Source organism: Lipotes vexillifer, unplaced genomic scaffold, assembly GCF_000442215.2.
Source record: "Lipotes vexillifer unplaced genomic scaffold, Lipotes_vexillifer_v1.1 scaffold56, whole genome shotgun sequence".
In the NCBI taxonomy this organism is placed as follows: domain Eukaryota; kingdom Metazoa; phylum Chordata; class Mammalia; order Artiodactyla; family Lipotidae; genus Lipotes; species Lipotes vexillifer.
Window position 1 is genome coordinate 576,022 of NW_006798991.1, and position 16,563 is coordinate 592,584.

At 44.8% G+C, this 16,563-nt stretch overlaps 1 protein-coding gene across 1 annotated transcript; it reads left to right on the forward strand.

Moving 5' to 3' along the window:
* The first annotated feature begins 3,746 nt into the window (after positions 1 to 3,746).
* BTN3A3 (butyrophilin subfamily 3 member A3) lies at positions 3,747 to 13,959 on the forward strand. Its single transcript, XM_007471247.1, has 10 exons — positions 3,747 to 3,912; positions 6,028 to 6,117; positions 6,355 to 6,702; positions 8,115 to 8,396; positions 10,556 to 10,756; positions 10,938 to 10,958; positions 11,046 to 11,072; positions 11,480 to 11,506; positions 11,700 to 11,726; positions 13,256 to 13,959. The coding sequence occupies exons 1-10, from the start codon at positions 3,747 to 3,749 to the stop codon at positions 13,957 to 13,959; spliced, it is 1,893 nt and encodes a 630-aa protein (XP_007471309.1).
* Positions 13,960 to 16,563: the final 2,604 nt, after the last annotated feature.

Consider the following 16,563-nt stretch of genomic DNA (forward strand, 5'->3'; position numbering starts at 1 on the left):
CACTGCTTGTCCCTGCCTCAGTTTGTTCCTGAGAGGCAGTCCTGGAGCCCTCCTGCTTACACATAGCCTGTTGGAGGTAGCCCTGACTCTTAGTAAGAGTGGCCAGGTACCTGGGGCCAGACCATCAATATCTTTGGGGATGGCTGGGCATTTAGGAGCTAGGGACAGCCAGATAAAAATAACTCTCTGATCATTTTAGAACATATAACTTAAAGATACTCCTACATTTATATTTCAGACATAGCATTAGTGCCTCAAGCATTTCAGAACTATGTTCTACCTGTTAGGTCTGCTGAAGTCTCCAAGGGGAAGTGCACTGGTGTTTGCAACTTACTTTAGAAGGTACCAAATAAATCAATAAATATTGGAATAAATAAAAAATAAGGATGGATAGGGGTGTGAACAGAAGGATAGATTATAATAAAGCAAGTATAGTAAAATGTTCACTGTAGAATCTAGACCATAGGTGTATTAGACATTCACTGAAAAATTCTTTCAACTTTGCTATCCATTTAAAAAGTTTCAAGATAAAGTGTTGATAAGTGGGGACTGGGGAGGGATGAATTGTATTTTGCTGCTGATGATAGAGACCAGAAGTACTTCTGGCTCAAATAAAACAAGATTTATTTTCCTTTCACGTAAAGTGAATTCAGAGGGCAGTTGTCCAGAGCTGGTCCAGCAGCTCAGAGATGCATCCATGCCCCAGCCTCCTTCTGTCTTTATTCTCTGCCCTCTCAGCATGTAGTTTCCATTCTCAAGGTTGCCTCATGGTCACAAGTTGGTCACTGCACTCCAGCTCCAAAGACCATGTTCTAGGCAAGAGGAAGAAAGAGATAGAAGATCGTGGACCTGTCTTGAGAAACATAACCCAACAACTTCCGCCTTCAAATCATTGGCTCAAACTTAGTCCCTTGGCCTCTCTTATCTATAAGGATGGGCACATTGCACTACTCCCCAAAATTCGGTTTGAGTACTAAGAAGCAGGGACCTTTTGCCTCATTGGAAATGAGAAAGCAAGGTGGGTCACCACCAGCTCTACTGGAGCCATCTGAGAAAATTTGGCCAGGGTTGTCTTGCCGTGTCTGCTCAAACCCTCACAGTCTGATCCAAAAATACTGCCTCAGTATGGGCTGCCAGTATTCCATCAGGATGCAAGGTGTGTAGGCTTTATTAAGCTGGACTCCATGAACGTCCTTGAATGGGCCATCCAAGACATCTACCTTACCACAGAAAGAATGCTAGCTCTTTGTACATTAAAAAAAAAAAAAAAAAAGCAGGAAATAGAGCTTGCACAAGCAATCAGCCATCTCTACCACAGAGCCTAAATTCAAACTGTTGTAATATAATTAAATTCCGGGAATTCCAGTGGTTGGGACTCCATGCTTTCACTGCTGCGGGCTTGGGCTCAATCCCTGGTCTGGGGGGGAAAAAAAAAAAAAGGAAAATACACACACACACACACACACACACACACACACAGTTGGCCAAAAAGTTCGTTCAGGTTTTTCCATAATATCTTACAGAAAAACCCGAACAAACTTTTTGGCCAGCCCAATATATAATTAAATTCCATCAGCCAAGTCATATCAAAGTCCTTTGAGCTTTAATCATTGTCTCAGGAGGCAAATAAATTGTCTTGGGAGGCTCTAGTCCACAGGTAAGACCACTTTGTCCCAAAGACCCCTTATAGAAACAGTATCCACAGACTATCCAGAATCTAACCTCGGAAAACACAGAATCCTGCGGGCAGAGTAGAAAGAAATACACATGAAAATACAAATGTAGCACAAATAAGGCTCAGAGGGTGAATGAGGCTTCTGAGCAACACCCCAAATAAGAATTTTTCTGAAAAATGTAAAACATGCCCATCGGTCACCAGCAACACTGCTTTGGGAAATCTGAAAATTATGTTATTTGGTAATGGATCTGAGACCTGAATTTCAAAGGTGCTAAAAAAGGTGGAATGGGCTTCCCTGGTGGCGCAGTGGTTGAGAGTCCACCTGCCGATGCAGGGGACACGGGTTTGTGCCCTGGTCCAGGAAGATCCCACATGCCGCTGAGTGGCTGGGCCAGTGAGCCATGGCCGATGAGTCTGCGCGTCCGGAGCCTGTGCTCCGCAATGGGAGAGGCCACAACAGTGAGAGGTCCGCATACCGAAAAAAAATAAAATAAAATAAAAAAATAGAAAAGGTGGAGTGGGTCTGATTTTCTGCTCATACTCTCATTTGGCTCTGTTGTAAAAGATAAATCCTCCTCCATGTGCCTGTGTACATGCAAACAGATGTTAGCAAATAGCCACAGAAACATTTTAATTAATGCACATCTTCCTCTCTTCACATGTTAAAATCTTTTATTTCTCTACTCAGTAAATCTTTTCTGATATAAAATAAATCTGTTATCATATAGAAGATGTAAAACAGGTATATATAATGAAAGACTGATTATACACATACATATACATAAGTGGTTCAATTAGAAAAACACAGTGTGAGAATTAGGCTGTAACTTTTCTTCACCATGTACAATCCAATACAGTTTCAGTTTTCATTTTAAACTTCCTCACTGGTTTCTGCCCAGCAACTGATGAGAAACACCCCTCTGAGCCAATCTAAAAACTAATTCTTCCACAGAATGACCCTGTTACTGCTTCTCATAGTGAACAGGCATATTTCTTTTTCCTTTCTTCCAGGTAACAGAGCCTCTAACCTTTATTCTGAGGGCTGTGATTTTCAGATGGGATAGCCAAGAGGTAAGTGTGGGAAAATGGGTAAAAGCCAGGGCCACGAGCCCTGGAGGGAGAGAGGCTGAAGAGCTGAGAGTGGGCCTCCAGGGAGGCCCTCATCCAGAGAAAGGGATTGGTGCTTGTGAGTGAGGATGAGGGGGTGGAGGCAGCAGGACAATGCAAAGGCTAAAGACCTGAATTGGAAAATGTAAGGGAAGGAGACAACGTGAATGAAAAAACTTGCCAACTGCATGTTCTTAGGAGCTTACTGTGGTCAGAAAGGAGCAAAGGACTCTTATCTCTCTTAGTCATCTCTGGGAATCTGTTCTAAGAGATTCTAAAAAGAGATGTGCCTTAAAGATTTATATGTAAAGCTGTACATTACAGAATTATTTGTAATTACAAAAATCTGAACCAACCTACATATACAAGAGCTGGAGAATGGATACAAACACACTGTCCAATCATAAAAGGGATTTTCATATAGTCATTAGGAATCATATTTTTAATAAAGAGTTTTTATTTCTAATTGTAACAAAACTGGATCTACATCTACAATGTCTATCTACATTTTGCTGTTGTAGATCTTACTTATGATGAACCGCTTTAAACATGAATGTTTGTGTTAATACCTGATTTTTTGTTTTTAGGAGTAATTTCTACAAGTGGAATTTCTGGGTCAAATTATAATTTTGACAATTTTCAGGCATTTAGTATATATCTATGGCCAAAATACTTCCAGAAATAGTTATATTCCCATGAAGCAAAGTATGTGATTACCATCACAGATTATTTAAATTTTATTCCTTCATATTTTTCTCCATTTTGAAGTTGTCTATAATCAGGAACAAAACCCAATAAATATCCTAAAAAAATTAGTGAAAATATATTCCTCACTCTGAGAACAGCACTGAAATTGTTACCTATATAATAATAATAATAATAATAATAATAATAATAATAATAATAAATAATACTGTCCTCTCTCTAGCAGCTTAGAGAGTAGTTTTGAAGAGCAGAGGATATGGTGGAAGGCAGTCTTTTGTCTGAGAGTTGTCCGGGTTTCAGGCAGGCTCCAGAGAATTCCCAGCAGCACAGATGTCTGCTCCCGGCTCCTCTTCAACCCATCCACCCAACTCTGCAGGCCTTGTTCTCAAAGGCAGTTCCCGGTGCAGGTATCACGGCAGCAGGTACTATGAATGTGGGCCTCATGCTGGTTTGTTTTGGGGGAATTGGTGTGAAGAGTTGGTATTTTATTTTTATTTATTTATTTATTGACATATAGTTGATTTACAGGAGTCGGTATTTTCTGAACAACTAATATGTTACAGTCACAATAATTTTTGTAACAAATTTTAATTGTTAAGTAAAACATGAAAACTTTTAAAATTGAAAACATCCAAACAATTTTCAAAGTATAGGGGGCAAAGGACAAGTGTCTCTCACTCAATCTCGGATTTTCATTTTAGCATGTAGCCCTTCAGAACTCTAAGACGATCCCATAAAAATGTATATACAAATTTATAGCTTTGTTGTTGTTTTTTAATAGAATCAGTAGTATTTTTCTGCAGTGTTCTTTTTGTTTAATAGACCTTGATTATCTGAGTTAGTGACTGTAAATCACTCTTAACTGCCATATTGAATTCCCTCATACAGATGAGCCTTTGTTTAACTAACCAGTCTCCTGTTAGTGGTTAGAGTGGCTGGTTAGGTTGTTTATCTTTTTTTTTTTTTACTTTTAAAAATAATGCTTCAGTGTCATCCTTACACATAATTCTCTCTGCACCCATGCAAGTGCTTTGCTGGACCAGATATCTGGAAGTGAAATTGCTGAGCCAATTATGTACGTTCTAAAGTTCCTATTTCACAGTGTTTCATGAGTAACTGAAGTTCAAATAGGTTTTGTCACATGATTGAGATCACAAAGCTTGTGAATCATAGTGTCATTACTTACTTCCCATACCCTTTTTATTTCCAACACCTAACCTGTAGTGGGCCTGGCACACAGTGAGTGCTCCATAAACATTTGTTGAATGAATGAAAACACATGGGTGAGACCTGGTCTTATTCCTAACTCTCCCATTCACTTGCCTTGGGATTAAGAAGTGGTAGGTTCATAGGAGTTCCCTGGCGGTCCAGTGGTTAGGTTTTGGCACTTTCACTGAAGTGGCCTGGATTCAGTCCCTGGTCGGGGAACTGATCCTGTAAGCTGTGCAGCTTGGACAAAATTAAAAAAAAAAAAAAGAAGAAGTGGTAGGTTCAGCCTCTGGGTGACCCAGGGAATCTGCCAGGATCTTAACCAGAGTCTGATGGAAGAGTGATTTGAACTTGGTGACGGCCATGAGTTGGGGCCTAGAGGAGACGGCAGTGTTGCTCCGCAGACGGGCACCCTGAGTCATTCGTCGGCACACCATTCCATCTGGCATTTTCAGGGAAGGAAAGAATATATGATGGGAGAAGGGAGAGGGCTACTCCTGGAGTTCTCAGTCCCGTCTTGGAGTAATCCACCTAGGCCGACTCTCAGGGTCTCTAGTATTTAGGGATGCAGCCAACTCTAGGGTGGCTGGGATGGAAGCCGAGTTAGAACTCCAGCTAGAATCAAGCCTGGCTAGTCGGCAAGGGCCACACACTTCCCTTAACACAAAAGTTCACAGTGATGCCACAGACCATAACTAAAAGGAGGTAAAGGTGCTTTTCTGAGCCAAGATACATTTGGAAACACTGGTCTGGGACTGGGGAGTTGCAGGGGCCCTGCCTCTGAGCTGGAAGAACGCCAGCACTGCATAGAGGCGTGAGCTGTGTTGGGCTGCTGTGTGCTTCTCGGTTGATGTATTTGCCCCTTCTGTGCAAGTGCTAGCACATACATCTCCGCCCCTAAAAGGCACTTCTCTAGCAGTGCAAAGACCAAGATAGGAAAATTATCCATTGCTGGTGAGCCCAGAGGCAGGCCATCTGCCAAGGAGCGTTGGTGAACACGTGAGAAAAGGGAAGAAAGGAAAGGAATCATTTCCTTTCCAGAAACGTTTCTCCCCCAAAGAACAGATATTTCTCCCCCAAAGGACAATTTTTGGGGGGCCACGCATGGGATTAGCTCCCCAACCAGGGATCGAACCCAGCAGTGAAAGCGCAGAGTACTAACCACTGGACCGCCAGGGAATTCCCAGAACAATTGTGAAAAGTTTCGCCCTGAGTTGGCCCTGTTGAGGTGGAGAATTCTGCGTGGAAACCTCAGAATTCCACGCAGAATTATCCATCTTCTTCCAGGCCGTATTTCTGCCTGACTCCTTGCCTCTCTCTATTTGCAGCACAGATGAAAATGGCACCGTCCCTAGACTTCCCTCTGCCCCACTTCCTTGTCTGCATCATCTTGGTCCAGCTGCTCACCTCTTGCTCAGGTAGGGAACGATGCTGCTTTTATGTATCGGAAGCAGACAGTTACCTGTTAGCGCCCAGTCAGAACATTTGACCATTCATTCCTGGAAGTCCCGTCACAAACTGAAAGTACACATGCCATTAAGACAAATGTCCTTCTGTCAGGATCCTGTTCCTCTCTAGGTTTTTCTGCCTGAGACACCCCCTTACCATCAAGGCCCCAACTCCCTCTCATGGAGTTTCCCCCTTTTGCTGACCAGCTCAGTTTGCTGTGATTGGACCCCCTGGGCCCATCCTGGCCATGGTGGGTGAAGACGCTGAGCTGCCCTGTCACCTGTCGCCGAAGATGAGCGCAGAGAACATGGAACTGAAGTGGGTGAGATCCAGCCTCAGGCAGGTAGTTTTCATGTATGCACATGGCAAGGAAGTAGAAGACAGACAGACAGCAGAGTATCGAGGGAGAACTGAGTTTTTAAGAGATGGCATCACTGCAGGGAAGGCTGCTCTCCGAATTCACAGCGTCAGAGCCTCTGACACTGGAAACTACCTGTGTTATTTCCAAGATGGCAACTTCTACGAAAAAGCCTTGGTAGAGCTGAAAGTTGCAGGTGAGCCTCCAGGTTTTGTTCTGAGCTCATTCCTCTGTGGGGCCTGGGGGCAGACACAGAGCTCATGCTCCAAATCCACCTCGCAGAGCTCCTGGTTGATCACCAGGAACTGCCTCTGCTGCCTTCCAACTTTGTTTCTCTGAGGCCCTCGGGAAAGATGCAGGTCTTCCTCCAGAAAGACTCCCTCCTGTACCCTATCATATCAAGTAGAGAACTCCCTCCGGCTGGTGGCCAGGGTCTAAGCTGGGAAGTGGAAGGTCGGGGATGAGAAGGATAAGAAAACATCTCCTCAGAGATGGTGCACAGTGGTTTGGGTTCAGTTGCGTTCCCTGTGGCTTCTGGCGCCCCTCCAGGTACATCCTGCTGTGAGCCCTGGGAGGCTGACCTGTAGGGACAGCGTCTGTACAGCCACTGTTCTCCAACCCGAGTTCCCAGGAACACCCCTGCAGTTGTACCAGTTGACTTTAATCCTTGTTGCAGGAGGGGGAGTCCATGCCATGTGGGAACTGGGGGTCTCAGGAAGAGGCTGTTAGAGGATACTTGGTACAGACTTTGGGCTTCTGTTAGGGGATTTGGGGCAGCGTTTATGGAAGTAGGCTTTGCTCTGGATTGGATGCTGTCAGGGAGGAGGGGGCGTGTAATTCTGTGGGTGGGTATCTTCATAAATCTTACCCAGGAGGAAGACTAGAGTGAAGCTAAAGCTGGGACTGGTAAAGGAGCATCGTCACTCACAGCCAGGACAGGAGGAGGTTTTGTCTTCGTTGTGTTTTGGACAGTGTTCGGGTTTTTCTCTATGTTCAGACATGATTGTTGTTGGCCTTGTTTTCGTCTTGACCCATCATAGTGACAAAGGGCCCTTTGATGCTGACATTCCATGAAATGGCTCGTGTTCCCCAGGAGAACACCAAGACCAGGCCCATGTCCAATGTCAAAGGTTGCATTTCTCTTTCTCAGAGCATTCTCTTGTACTGTGGCTTCTGGCTGAGTTTGGTCAATGGGGAGCCATAGCTGAAGATAGAGGAGGGGAGGAGGAGAGAAGTCTGGGTACTTATGCCCCTGGCTTTCTCCCTGCAGGGCCACCTTTAGCTGGCTGCGTGCTCTTCCCAAAGATCACAGCTCCTCTTATGAAAGTCCTCTCTACATGACTCTCTCCTTTTAGGTCTTCAAAACGGCTTCCTCTCCACCTCCCTTTGGGTTTAGGGGTGGGTGGTAACAGCTCTATTGTTCCTGGCCCTGGGGTATTGCTCTACCCCATATAGTTTTCTCCTCACTAATGACCACCCTTTTGTAAACAGCTTCTTAATGAAACCCTACTTTAATTATCTAACATGGGTGTGCCATCCAGTTCCTGCTGTGACCCTTGCTGATACTGGAGGCTCCCATGAATTGAGGCTCATTTGTCCCTTCCACAGCTCTGGGCTCGGATCTTCACATTGAAATGAAGGGCCATGAGGGTGAAGGGATCCACCTGGGGTGCACATCCACGGGCTGGTATCCCCAGCCCCAAATACAGTGGAGAGATGCCAAGGGCCAGAACATGCCAGCTGTGGCAGCACCTCCAGCTACAGATGGAGCGGGCCTGTATGCAGTCACATCATCTCTAATGGTGAAAAGCAGCTCTGGAGAAGGGGTGTCCTGTATCATCAGAAATCCCCTCCTCAACCAGGAAAAGACAGCCCAGATTTCCATTGCAGGTCAGTACCCTGCTTAGCCTCAGGTATATCAAGCTGTGGCTATTGGAAGAAGAAAGATGTGAACACCTGGAACTAATATAATATTACAAGTCAATTATACTTCAATTTTTAAAATTCCATTAAATGCACCTTAAAAGAGGCATATGTAAAATTTAATCTGTAGAAAAAATGACAATTTAAACATTAACCAATTGAAATGTAGCATAGCCATATTAAAAAGAGAAAAGTATAAAAATAAATAAAATGAAATAAAAATGAATTTTAAAAAGGAAAAAAGGAAAAGAAAGAAGGAGGACGTGTGATTCTCTGTGCTGACTTTGCAGTGAAAACGAGGCACTGAGCAGGGTTTCAGAGGCATCTTCTTACTCCGGGGATGTTTTTTTTTCCCTGTTATAATGTCACAAGTATTTACTGAGCATTTCCTATGTGCCAGAAACTGTGACAGGCAATGGGAATTGGGGGATAAGTGGTAAAGATCAAATCCTTAAGCAAAGACAAATGACAAAATGGGGGCAGGGGGAATATGTACAACTCATAATTTAGAGAAAGCACTAATCTCCTTAAAATATGAAACAAACCAGTAGAAAAAAAGCAAAGGATATGAATTATTCGTTCACAGAAAAGGAATGACATATGAAAGTGTCCAACCTCACTCAACAGAGAAATGTATATTAAAACATCTTCCACTTGTGAGACTGGCAACAAGATAAAACAAAACAAAACAGTGCTGGTTGATAAAACATTCTGATGGTAGGATTGTGAGGAGACAGTCACTCTTAGACATTTTTTGGTATACATAATTTGATATATTTTTGGTATGAATTGGCACAATTGCTATTGGGGGCAATATAGCAATATATATATCCAAACTACCTACTTGTTGATCCAAAATCCCACTTCTAGGAATTTATCTGACAGATATGCTTGCATGTGTAGAAAACTACCCATGTAAAAAGTTATTTCTTATAGCATTAATTATAAGAGCAAAAAGTTAGCGACTATGCAAATATCCATTAATGGGGAATTTTTATGCAGTGGAATATTGCCCAGCTCTGAAAGGAAACACAGGCATTCTGTCTGTAATAATATGGAAAGATTTGCAAGATACAATGTGAACAGAACAAGCAAGACACAGAGCAGTTTATACAGAATGTTATCTTTGGAGTAAACAAGAAAAAATAAGAATACATCATAGGGACTTCCCTGGTGGTGCAGTTGTTAAGAACCTGCCTTCCAACGCAGAAGACCCGGGTTCAAGCCCTGGTCCGGGAAGATCCCACATGCCGCGGAGCAACTAAGCTCGTGTGCCACAACTGCTGAGCCCATGTGCCACAACTACTGAAGCCCGGGCGACTAGAGCCCGTGCTCCGCAACAAGAGAAGCAATAAGAAGGCAGCCCACTGCAACGAAGACCAGCTCCCACTTGCCGCAACTAGAGAAAGCCTGTGTGCAACAACGAAGACCCAACGCAGCCAAAACTAAATAAATAAAAGAAATTTATAAAAAAAAAAAAAGGAATACATTTATATTTTTAAATTTAATATACTCTTGCATAGCTCTCACTTTGTGTTTATAATGCTTTATAAACATTAATTTAATGCTTTAACCTTATGAGTTAGGTTTTATTATTCTATTATTATTATTATTAATTTTATTATCGCCCCCGTTTTACAGATTAGGACACCTGGAATAGAATGGTTAACTAATTAGTCCAAGGTCACACTGCTAGTCAGGTGGAGGAATCAGAATTTGAACCCAGGTCCCCCAGCTCCCAAGTGCACATTCTTAATCACCATACTAGGCTGATTAAATGAGTCTAATTAAAGGAGGTGGGCAGAGAAAGTGAATAGGAGACTTGGGTGATGTTTTATGTTTTTTTATTTGATATTTGAACCAAGTGAATATAATCTATTGTAAATTTTAATTAGAAAAAACTTGATTGCGATGCTCAAGTATCACATTTACATGTGAGAGGCAGACCTTTCAAGACAAGTAATGGTATTTGCTATTGTTATAACTATAAACCCTTACTAGGGTTTACTGCAGTCTTCCCTAAAGTTCTCTGAGAACTTAGGAAGAGAAAGATCATTTGACGGTAGGAAATAAACTCCATGAACCCTGTCCTGAGGGTGAGAGACTAAGACTGGATCCCATTGCAGATCCCTTCTTCAGAAGGGCCCAGCGCTGGATCGCTGTCTTCGCGGGGACGCTGCCTGTCTGTCTGCTGCTCCTCGCAGGGGCTGGTTACTTCCTGTGGCTACAGAGGAAAGAAAAGGAGGCTCTATTCATGGAGAAAGAGAGAGCAGAAGAGGAAAAAGAAACAGCACAAGCAGAAAAAGAGCAGGAACAAAGAATAAAAGGTATCTGACCCCGAGAGGGAATCTAAGGCCTGTGTGTACAGGAGGGAGCCGGACTACCTCTCTGCATCCCCATCCTGTGCACCCAACCCGGCACTAGGTCATTTTTAAGATTTATATTCTAGAGGTCCTCCTCCTTCCATCCCCATAACAGTACTTTTTTTTTTTTCTGCTTCTTTTCCAGAGACACTCGAGTACGAACTCAGTAAGTTCTGATGCCCGCGGGGACCCAAGCTCATCTTCCTATGCCCCGCTGGGCCTCTTAATGACTCATCACTTTCTTCCATTGCAGAGTGGAGAAAGATCCAGTACATGGCTCGTGAGTGGCTCTGACATTTTCTCCAAATTCTCATCCAAGACTGTCTCTGCCTAAGTATTTTCCAGCCGGTTTCCTCAGCCCTTAACTCTGCCCTGGGCTGAAGGAATGTTCTGGATCCTTTTTCCCAAGAAAAGAAATATGGGAGGCTGACTGGGGGGAAGTGGGTGCTGGGGAGAAAGGAGGAGAGAATCATGAGTGTTTTGTTTGGTTTTTTAATGGAGAAAGGGGCCTTCATTCCCCCTCCCCACCCCCTGCCCCCGTAAGGAAGAGAGGGGAGGAAAGAGTTGAACAGGCAGAGGGAGGAAGGAGGAAGGGTAGGTGGTCAAAAAGAAGGCGAGATGGGTGCAAAAGGAGGAGAAAGGAAATGACAGAGTTCAGTTGACGTCTCTGCCTTTCTTCCCTTGTAGGTGGGGAGAAGTCTCAGGCCTATCCTGGTGAGTGACCTGGATGTCCTCTGAGTTTCCTGGCACATGTATATAAGCATTCAAACTTTTTTCCTGCTGTGTGACCCATTGGCATTCCCAGTAGGAAGAGACTGAGGGGACACAGAAAAGGCTTATTGAGGAGAATGGGTAAGGGAAAGATCAGAATTCATGACCTTTCCTTATTGTGTCTCCTTTCTTTCAGAGTGGAAGAAGGCCCTCTTCCAAGCTGGTGAGTGAATCACTACGTCCCCTAGGACAACAACCCGAGGGACCATATTCCCTTTTTCTTCTCCAAGTCTTGAGATTCTGGGACAAGTCCCCATGACTGGGAGAGTTCCGGGCAGATGACTTGAGGTCTCGATCTCAAGGCTGTGCCCATCTCCCATGCCCTCCCACTGAGAGCCCAGAGAACTAGGGAGAATTGCTCTCCTGGGCTTCCATAGATCTTTATGGGAAGGAAGAGGCAACAAAGGTGGAGCTGAGGGGAAGGACAGGCAGAGTGAACTAATACTACAGGGAGAGCGAGGATGCAACGTGACCAAGGAGAGAAAGCAATGCTCAGAGACCTTGTCCTTTCCCAAGCTCCGTATGCCACCTCCTGCCGCTGTGTGTCCTCAGGTCACTTGATGTTTTGAGCTTCAGTCTCCGCAATTGTAGATGATGATTGTAATTCCTATTTATGTGAGAGTTGAGGTAAAGACTAAATGAGCTCATGAATGTGTATTTGGTCAAAAAAACAGCAAGAAAGAGATGGTATATTCAAAATGGGTGGTTGAAGAGGGTTTAAAGAAGGAACTATTTACAAAGGCAAAAAAGAGAGTAAAGGGAAGCCGACAAAGGAACATTCTATCCCCCAGGACTCACAACAGTGGGGAACTGTCACCACCCCTGGGCCTGAAGAGATAGGGAGAGGGTGCGGCCCAGAGGAAGCTATAGATCAAGGAGAGGGCTGCCTGAGAAAAGCCATCCTTTTGTTAGAGCATCACCATCTGAAGCTGGCAGGGCAGAAAGAGGGAAAAATAAATGCTGTGTCTCTCTTCTTTCTCCTTCCAGTCTTCAGCTAGTACCTCCCATTGGCCAAATCCAGCAGGTGACCAGAGGCAAGAGAACCCAGTGACACTGTCCATAGAGGACAGATTCCCGGGGCCCAGAAGAGGGTGGAGCAAGTTGGAGAGTGGATCTGGGAGCACATAAAGCCCCCAACATGGCCCTTAGCACAGAAAAGGCCTGTCAGCTTTGATAAGATCAGGCCACTTCCTCCATGCCCAGCCCTGAGCCAAATACACAACATGTGTTGTCTTCCTGCCCTAGAGATTAGTATTTTTATCCCCATTTTTCAGTTAAGAAAGTTGAGGCTTAAAGATATTATATAGCTTAAGTCTACGGGAAAAGAGAAAAGGAAAAGACATTCGGTTCATGAGTGGTAGTGCAAGGATTGAAATTTAAACCTATGTGCCTATGAAGCACAGGTGGGCAGAGTCATTTCGGGGAGGGAAACAGGAAAAAGGTAGAAGGAAAGAGCCAGCTCCAGGTGTCAGTTAAGAAGACCCTGACCCTCATCACCCTCCTCTTTCCCACCGAACTTAAGACCCCTGATGGCTTTCTTTTGGTATTGCTAAGGGGGTCACATTCAGGGCAGGTTGGGGACACCCAGCTCTGGACTTGGGCTTCTTCAACCAGTCCCAAGCCTTGAGAGCTGAGGCTCTGAGATCTAGGAACAATGGCTGACCCATGACCCCATCCCCAAACTTTCTGCAGCGGATGTGATATTGGATCCGAGCACAGCAAACCCCATCCTGCTTGTTTCTGATGACCAGAGGAGCTTGCAGCGAGCAGACAAACGACAGAATCTGCCAGACAACCCCAAGAGATTTGATTGGCATTACTGTGTGCTTGGCTGCAAGAGCTTCACGTCAGGGAGACACTACTGGGAGGTAGAGGTTGGGGACAGAAAAGAGTGGCACGTCGGGGTGTGCAGGGAGAACGTGGAGAGAAAATGTTGGATTAAAATGACACCCGAGAATGGCTTCTGGACTATGGGGCTGTCTGATGGGAATGACTATCGGGCTCTCACTGACCCCCGGACCAAACTGACAATTGCCAACCCTCCTCAAAAAGTAGGGATTTTCTTGGACTACGAGACTGGTGAGGTCTCCTTCTACAACGTCGCGGATGGATCTCATGTGTACACCTTCCCACACACCTCCTTCTCTGGGCCTCTGTGGCCTGTTTTCAGGATTTTGACCTTGGAGCCCACTGCCTTGACCATCTGCCCAGCATTGACAGGAGTGGGGAGTTCCGGTGTTCCTGACCTAGAACCTGACCTTTCTCTGAAGACCCCAGTGGCCCTGGGCTCAGCTGATGAGAATGGGAAGCCTCAGGCTGAAGTAACGTCCTTGCTTCTCCCTGCCCAGCCTGAAGCTGAGGGCCTCTTCCCTACCAGCAACACATCACAACCGTAAAATACCGAAGACACACACCGTGTGAAGCACTTCACTAATATTCATACAATTATTTATTCCATATGGACAGTTGAGTTTGATACTGCTTTATTGTCTCCTTTACATGGAGAAAGAAACCAGGGTGCAGAAAAGTGAATTCACTTCCCAAAGGTCACTCAGCTAGTAAATGACAGCTGTGATTTGAATATAAAACATTTATGGATGACGTACTGGGGGTTGTGTCAAAGCTTTAAATAAATGTACTCCTTTAATCCTCACAGCAACCCTGTGATATAGCCTCATTGCACAAGCGTGGAAACTGAGGTAGGGCTGAGTTAAGCGACTTATATAATTCATCAGTTTGTGCTGCCGGGGGATGTTTGGCCCCTGTCCCCCACCTCCACCCACCCTCTACCCCCTAGCCTGTTTTCAAGCCCGATTGCCCCTGTGGGGAAGGGACCATGTGCAGCCCTGAGTGTCCCTTCCCAGGGCACCCCAGGGTAAGGATCACTGTAGGTGTCTATGGAGGCCACACCCCACTGGGTTCCTTCAAGGTCAACAGTCAGATCCATAGGTCCAGAGCTTCGCTGGATTGGCTCTCTGCCGGGTGAGTTGGTCCAGAGAATGAATTCACAGTGACTGCATCACACAGGACTGCAAAGGGACTAAAGGCCAAAATCTTTACTAAAGGGCATGAGTACCACCACCGCCCCGCCCCCTCTCCACCCCCCCACCCCCACCCCCCGGCCAATGTGATAGGTAATCGTGGAGCCAGAAGCAGTCCTCCTACGTTTAAGGTCTCTAGAAAGCCTAACTTAATACCTAAAGACTGCCTGTAGAACAAGAATTTGGGAGGAGTGAAGCTAGATGAACTTTAGCAGTATTTTGATCTCACTGCAGAGTCCATCTCCAGGAAAGGGATATTTCCACGCCTGATCAGTTACTGATGTTAACGGATGTTCCTTGCAGCTGACGGGTACCGGGCAGAAGTTACCCTTCATTATCATCACTATTTTGTTCACCAGTGTATCCCCTCTACCGGGCGTGTGGTTGTCAAGTTACCTTTGTTAAATAAATGTGTTAATAATCTTCACTCTTCAACTGAGCATTTTCTAGATTTTAAGCCCCTACAGTTTACTCCCCACAGTTTCACAATTTACCTCACTGCAACATTTTCACAAAGTCCTTATTGTATTAGTTTTCTATTGCTGCCATAAATTTTGTGACCTAAAACAAAATAAATTTATTATCTCACAGCTTTGTAGGTCAGAAATCCAACATGGGTCTCAGCGGGCTAAAATCAAGGTGTCTGCAGGCTGCATTCCTTTCTGGAGGCTCTCAGGAAGAATCTGTTTCCTTGCTCATTCAGATTGTTGGCAGAATTTAGTTTCTTGCAGTTGTAGGACTGAGGCTGTCATTTCCTGCTGGCTGTCAGCTGAGGACTATTGCCGGTTTCTGGAAGCTGCCACCTTCCTCAGCTCGTGGTCCTCTTCCTCCAGCTTCAAAGCAGTAATGGCAGATTGAATCCCTCTCAGTCTTTGAATCCACCGTTTCTTCTTCCACTGAATCTCTTTGACTCCCCTGCCTTTTTCCACTTTTAAGAATTTATGTAATTAGATATGTCCAACCAGATAATCCAGGATAATCTTCCTATGAATCCAGGATAATCTCTCTACATTAAGATCCATAACCTTAAGGACTCTTTTGCCATGTAATGTGTCATAATCACAGGTTGTAAAGATTCTGGTGTGAACTCTTCAGGCTAGCACACGTAGTCACAGCCTCACTCACTCTGGAGGAGGCCTCTGTCCCGTATACGCTAAGGGCCTCCATGATTGGAGATTCCCGTGAATCTCAATGAGTGACTCTTTGGAAATTTTATCTGTAGCCCTTCGTTCACTTACTAAACCCAGGTATACATGTCAGAGTGTCCTTTTGCAGAAAAGATAATTCTCACTGTTGATGATGTCTGGTGAACTTTCTACCGAATCCATCTCTTAGTTTGGGTTCCCCAAAAGCTGACTCTGAGTCAAGGACTTGGAGTCACGTTGTCTACTTGAGAACTGATCCCAGGAAACTCAAGTTCGAAAATAAATAAAGAGAGAAAAGCCAACTGAGAAAAATTACATAAAGGGTACATTAATCAGTTGGTTATCATGTGGGCAACTGGGCTCCATCCCACCCAAGACTAAGAAACATGTGAAGCTGTGAGATATGCTTATGCTTACGTCATCACACCCCCAACCCCAAACACTACACACACACACACACACACACACACACACACACACACACACTTCTACACACGGCAGTCCTCTCCTGGTGATTAGCAGCAACGCCAAAATCCTCGGGGAATCTCAAGGCTTTTCAATAAAAAAATGAAAAGTATCTCGCTTCTGAAGAAAGAAAAAGGAAAGTTTTTTTAAAGGCTCCGGGCAGCTGTGCGTTTTTTAAGTCCTAAGCTGTTTTTGTGTATTCTACCCAGTAACTGGTGAGAAAGCAGGTTCAGGGATGCCATTGGCTGGCTGACCCACGGCCTGCTCTAAATCATTCATTGGAGATCTTGTGACTTTGTGGTCCCCGAGTGGACCGGGTCCCAGGGACCGCAGCCCCCAGGCCGCGACT